Raw genomic sequence first — 7,028 nt, forward strand, 5'->3', positions numbered from 1 at the left:
GTAATGAAGCAGTGGATAAATTAGCAAAACAAGCGCTTACTTCAAATGAACCTTGTATGGACATACCTTTTAGTAGGACAGAGTCAAAGTCATTTATTAAAAGAAACATCATGGCAGAATGGCAGGCGTGTTGGGACTCATCAAACACAGGGAGACATTTATATCAGAATCAGAATCAGAAATGTTTTTAATGGCCATGTACAGTTTTAAGGACAGTACAAGGAATTTGTCTTGCTAGTTGGTGCACTAAACAAACAACAACAAAAAATAAAAAGAACAAACCCAGCAACAATAATAATAATAATAATGATAAATATAAAGGATGAGGGATAAATACTTTACAGAGCACAGTGGGTTCTAGGAGGTGCACCACTGGAAGTAACAAGGAAGAGAGGATCTTTACTAGATTGAGAATAGGACATACGAGGCTGAATAAAACTTTACATCTCATCAAAAAGCATGATACAGGATTATGTGAGCATTGCAATGACGAAGAGAATGTGGAGCATGTTCTTTTAAGATGTAGTAGATATGCAAGACAAAGACAAATTATGCTTCCAGATTTACATCATCAGGGGATGGAGATTAATGTGTTTTGAATAAAGTTAAAATGAAAAGGGTAATCAAATTCCTTAAAGGAGACATATCATGCATTTAAATCCTTCCTTTTTTTACATATAAATCATACAGTTGTGGTCTATATAAAGTGGAACTGCAAAGCTTGGGTCTGAATTCCTCATTATTATAGCTCCACCCCTTTTCTACCCATTTTCTGATGTGCTTCTGAGAGCAACTCGTTTTGGTGCGGTCTCTTTAAATGCAAATGAGACACTTCATACCCCGTCCCCTCTCCAGGTTGCAGAGGTGACACTCGGTTCAACTCCACCCTGTTCGGCCATTTTTGTAGTTTGATTGAAGAGATACGATTATTTAGCGGCGCAGAAAATGTTTATTCACACGTTATTTACAAAATGTCAACAACGGAAGACTTGTCCATCCAGCCTTACATGTTTGAGCCAGAGTCTGACCCGGTGGAGCGAGATGAAAATGAAGATGATGAACCTGCAGAACCCTAACAAGTGAGCTAACACAAGCACTGAGCTAACGCTAGCGCCAAGCTAACGTCACAAAATGCATTTTAATACAGTCTTTTCGCCGATAAAAACGGCAAAATGAAATGACTAATGAAAACTTTAGACTTAAATTAAATCACGTAGGCCATATCATCAACGATATAAAACGAGCACACAGCGCTAACATATGAAGACGGTGCAACTGCTAATGCTAACAAAACAATGACAGGGACGTCTTATCATCACACTTTTTAGCGTTATTTACAGCTTACCGAAGTGCTCTGTTCGTCGTCTCCAAAGATAGAAGGAATTGAACCCTCAATCAGACAAAGTCTTTTGGCAAATCCTTCTTTATACTGGTGGAGGTTGATGAAGCAGTCATCCTTGAAGTGCTTCGCGCACACAAAAATGACCTTACACACAGATGTGGGTACATTTCCGTGAAAAATAAAACTCAACCAGACACTTCGAAAAGGTTCTGATGCTGGGAGACGGTGTAATGAAGCGTGTGGGTTACTACATCCAACAACCAAACATTTTGACTTATCCTCTCGTAACTTCGGCATCCTTGAGCTTGGACTACAAAATAAAAGCGAGAAATAAAAATGGCGGATTGCTCTAAGTGTTGGACCTGGAGTCGTACTAATTTGGCAGTTCCGCTGCAAATACTGTGAAGTTATTGTTCAAAAAACGTAATAGAGAATATAAAAATTGAAACAAATTAAAAAATATGACCAAAACAGAATATAGAGATATCAACGGAGCACCTGAAGAGACTAATTTGAACTTTTCTGTACTTATAAACATTCTAAATATCTATCTACACTATAATTCAAGGGAGGTCTGTGTGGTTGTGTGGATGTGTGTGTGTGTGTGTGTGTTTGTGTGTGTGTGTGTGTGTGTGTGTGTGTGTGTGTGTGTGTGTGTGTGTGTGTGTGTGGAGCAAATATCTCCCGGACGCGGTGCCAGTTTGACCTGAAACTCGCTCGACAGGTTCAAAATAGACCGAGTGTGTGTATCTGTTATTTTGGAGTAATTTGGTTATTTCAAAATGTTTATTTTAATTTTATTTCACTTCTGGAGGGCCCCGAAATGAAACCTTTTCAGCTTTTGACCTCAGGGTATGAGGGGGCGCTAGACAAGCCTCACCCGGAAGTTGTATATTGGATCACCATTTAGTCCGGTTACAGTCTGTGTCACGACACACGTCCGTAGCGTGGTAGTGCGCTCCCGTGGACTTCTCTTTCGAGGAAACATACTTTTTACTGTTCCTTATTTGGTGATAATGTTTCAAAACGTTTATTTTCATGTTAGTTTGACCTTTCGCTATTTAGACCGGACAGAGCTCACCCGGAAGTTATTAACGGCAATGGCTGCTGTGTTGAAAGCTGGACATTTTTTCGCGGTGCGTGTGTGTGAGAACCAACGGAGGAGATTAGAGTCTCACACACACACACACACACATCGATCAGGTGGGCTTCACTATCGATCATCGTCTACGTGACATGCGTGCAGGTATGTGAGTGTTGAGTGAATAACGGACCACCATTTAGTCCGGTTACAGTCTGTGTCACGACACCCGTCCATAGGGTGGTATTGATTGTAGTGTTACGCTCTGAGTCAGATCTAAGTGTTTACATGTTGCTACATAGAGAAGGTCACCTGATTACTGCAGCTTCTCACGACACACCTGCCACTACACGTAACTACTGACAATAGAGAAGTTTAGTGAAAGTTAGACATGAATTTAGAACGGATTCCCTCCCAAAAACACCAAACAACAAAAAAAGATACAAAATGACTCCAGAATCACACTACAAATGCAACAAATAATGATTATACAAAAAAAAAATGCACAAATGACGTAAAACAAAAAACTAAACAATATTTATACAGGAAGTACACAAAACGACAACAGAAATGCACAAAGATATAAAAAAGGCTCCAAAAACACACAAAATTACTCCAAAAAACATATATTCCAGAAAAATACACCAAATAACAATAAAAATATGAAAATGACTCAATACACAAAACTAAATATGTATACTAAAAATACACTAAATTGACAACAGAAATGCACATAACTACATAAAAAATACACAAAATTACTCCAGAATAACACTATAATGGCAACAACAAAAAATGTAAAAATGAGTAAAAAAACCAACATATTCATCATGCGCATATCTCATAGAATTAAACCAGGGAAATTGCACACGTTATTTTACTTTGCACCTTCAAATATACCCCTTAATAATGCTACAAAGTATATTATTATGCCCGTAATTGACAACTCTCCTTAAGCGCCCACTATATGAATGCATACTTCCAACGGGCACTGTACTAGTACAACAAAATGCATTCAAGGGCTAAAAAAGTGGATTTAGCATGATATGTCCCCTTTCAAGATTCAGAAGTTTTGGGAAAAATATAGTTGTTTTTTTTGTTTGTTTTTTTTAAGATATATGTATTAAGAATAAGGATAATTATTAAGAGTTTGGAAAAAGATAAATCTCTGGTTCATACTCCAATACAGTAGGTGGCGGAAATTTGATCTTTATCTGATGAGTGCCTCCCGCCAATAAACCAGAAGAAGAAGAAGAAGAAGAAGAATTAAAGCAGTAGAAGAAGAAACAGCGGAGAGTAACAACATGTGTCTCTGAGTCTAATATAGAATGTTATTAATATTCAGCCTACAGACGGAGTCAGGCCACACTATAATAGAGCCTTAAAGCTCCAGTGGAAGGTGAGAGAGCACAACACGGTGTCAGAAGACGGAGTTACAGAGACACGGAGAGGCTGGAGCAGAGTGCTAACCGAGCTAGCAGAGGAGCTAGCACCACGGAGCAGTTCAAAGCACCGTCACCACTGTCTCTCACCGGTAACCCTGCTGATAACTGGCACAGCTGGGAACAAAGCTTTCGGCGGTATATAGCGGCCTCAGGGGAGAAAGATGAACAGGTAAAGATTGACATTTTACTCCACACCATCGGCGAGGATGCACTGGAAGTGTACAACACACTGACTGTTAGAGCTGAGGGAGATGAACTGACAATGGAGGATGTTTTTCAAGCCTTTAAAGATCACTGCAGTTCACAGAAAAATGTTGTTTTTGAAAGATATCAATATTGGTCCCATCAGATGACAGCAGGGACATCAGTAAACAGACTCATAACAGAGCTGAGACAGAGAAGCAAAGACTGTGAGTTTGGAATAAGTGAGCATGACATGCTGAGAGATAAACTTGTGTTAAGCATCACAGACTCTCACCTAAAAAAGAGACTGATACAGGAAAGAGGTCTAACGTTACACAGAGCAATAGAAATATGCAGAGCAGCAGAGCAAGAAAAGACTGAACATGGAGTGCTAGAAGTTCCAGTGGATGGTGAACTGGAAATGATCCTTCCTGACAAGAGTGTCCATCATAACACCAGTAGACAATTAGGTTCCCAATCTGTTCCAAATACAGATCAAACAGAAAAACTTGTGCTGGCTGCCTTCACGCCCAACGTTCATCTGCACAGATTACAGCTCCAGCAGCCGTCAGTCACTGATTGTGTTTTCAGTGAGAGGAAGAATGTGGAGCAGCTGCTCCCAGAGCGTCTCCACATAAAGGAGGAACCAGAGATGCTCAGTAAAGGTCAGGAGGAAAAGCAGCTTTATGTGCAGCAGGAGACACACAGTGCTGCTTGTCCTGTTAAATGTGAAGATGAAGAGGAGAAGTCTCAGGCCTCCCAGCTACACTGGAGACAACTAACAGAAATCAACATAAAGGAGGAACCTTCAACCTGCACTTTAGATGAATTAATGAAAATACAAAGTGTGGGAATTAACAGCAAAGGACCAGAAGCAGCTCAGAACCCAGATCCAAGCAGTTTAGTACTACAAGGTCCTGATGGAACAGAAACAGACTCTCCTCAGGCTGAAGATAGTAGTGAAGATGATGATGATGATGATGATGATGATGATGATGATGACGATGATGATGATGATGATGATAAAGGCTGTTGGCAGAAACCTCTGTCAGAGTCTGAAACTGAAGCTGACTTTGACTCCACCAGGAAAAAGAGAAAGATGTCTGACTCAAGTAAAAATGCTGAAATAGGAAATAATGCTTCCAAAATGCAGATTCATTCATTTAAAAAGATTTGTTCAAAGAAGAAGATTCAGGTAAAAATGACATCTGAATGTGTGGGTGGTGAGAAACCATCACTCAGTGCATCTTCAAAACAGAGAATCCACACTGGAGAAAAACCATTTAAATGTGATGTTTGCAGTAAATGTTTTACACGTAAGGTTTACCTGCGAAAACACATGAGAATCCACACAGGAGAGAAACCATTCCAATGTGATATTTGTAGTAAATGTTTTCTTCAAAAGTCTCACCTCAAGCAACACATGATAGTCCACACAGGAGAGAAACCGTTCCAATGTGATGTATGTAGTAAATGTTTTACTCATAAAATCGGTCTTAAGGTACACATGAGAATCCACACAGGAGAGAAACCATTTAAATGTGATATTTGTAGAAAATGTTTTATTTTTAAAGCTGCCCTGCAGTCACACAGGAGAACCCACACTGGGGAAAAACCGTTCAAATGTGATGTTTGTAAGAAATGTTTTTCCCGTAAGGATTACCTGCAGTTACACATAAAAATCCACACAGGAGAAAAAACATTTAAATGTGATGTTTGTAGTAAATATTTCTACAGTAAACGCACTTGTATGAGACACATGAGAATCCACACAGGAGAGAAACCATTTAAATGTGATATTTGTAGAAAATGTTTTATTTTTAAAGCTGCCCTGCAGTCACACATGAGAACCCACACTGGGGAAAAACCGTTCAAATGTGATGTTTGTAAGAAATGTTTTTCCCGTAAGGATTACCTGCAGTTACACATGAAAATCCACACAGGAGAAAAAACATTTAAATGTGATGTTTGTAGTAAATATTTCAACAGTAAACTCTCTTGTATGAGACACATGAACATACACACAGGAGAAAAAACATTTAAATGTGATGTTTGTAGTAAATATTTCAACAGTAAACTCACTTGTATGAGACACATGAAAATCCACACAGGAGAAAAACCGTTCAGATGTGATGTTTGTAGTAAATGTTTTGCTCGTAAGTATTCCCTGCAGTCACATGTGAGAATTCACAGAGAAGAGAAACTATTCAAAGGTGATGTTTGACAAAGGAATTGTTTTAAACAAAAGTCTGAACTAAAGGTCCACAACAGAGTCCACATGAGAAAAGACTTTCAAATGTGATGTGTGTAGTAAATATTTTTTTATTAGTTCATTGTTTGTAGTTGTTTATTTAGTGACGTAGATTTAGGTATAGTTGAAGATTGAAGTGTAGTTTCAGTTTTGTAAGTCAGTTTTTTTAAGCAAGTTAACATAACGGAATTTTTAGTTAGGCATTTAGTATTTACAATTGATTTATTTTGTGTAATTTTTTTAATGTTTTTGTGTAAATAGTTTTACCTTTGAATATTACAGCCTCATCTGTGCTACATTAAAAATGTTTGCTGTTCATTAAAGAATTTACACTTCTGTAATTATTTTATGTTGATTAAATTGCACAAAATTATAGTAGAAATGTTGGGATCTATTGGAAAGCAGCGAGAAAACTCAACATGGGTCTAGTGGTCTACGTGTGTAAAAATCTGAATATCTTTATATATATATATATATATATATATATATATATATATATATATATAAAGTAATGATGGAAAAATTTACAAAAAAATTTCCAAAAGCACATGAAACGACCACAAAAATACACAAATTATTCAAAACACATTAAGCAACATAAACACACACATAAAATGGCATATTAATATATGAAATGACTAACAAAAAAATACAAACCAACAACAAAAACACCATCGACTCCAAAAACACATACAATGGCAACAAAAGTAGACAAAATAAGTCTAA

General features: G+C 37.7%; 1 protein-coding gene across 1 annotated transcript; it reads left to right on the forward strand.

The window, feature by feature from the left end:
- The first annotated feature begins 4,904 nt into the window (after positions 1 to 4,904).
- Positions 4,905 to 6,275, forward strand: LOC114459149 (gastrula zinc finger protein xLCGF3.1-like). Its single transcript, XM_028441509.1, has 2 exons — positions 4,905 to 6,004; positions 6,089 to 6,275. The coding sequence occupies exons 1-2, from the start codon at positions 5,151 to 5,153 to the stop codon at positions 6,273 to 6,275; spliced, it is 1,041 nt and encodes a 346-aa protein (XP_028297310.1). The 5' UTR covers positions 4,905 to 5,150.
- Positions 6,276 to 7,028: the final 753 nt, after the last annotated feature.

Source organism: Gouania willdenowi, chromosome 3 (genome assembly GCF_900634775.1).
Source record: "Gouania willdenowi chromosome 3, fGouWil2.1, whole genome shotgun sequence".
NCBI lineage: Eukaryota > Metazoa > Chordata > Actinopteri > Blenniiformes > Gobiesocidae > Gouania > Gouania willdenowi.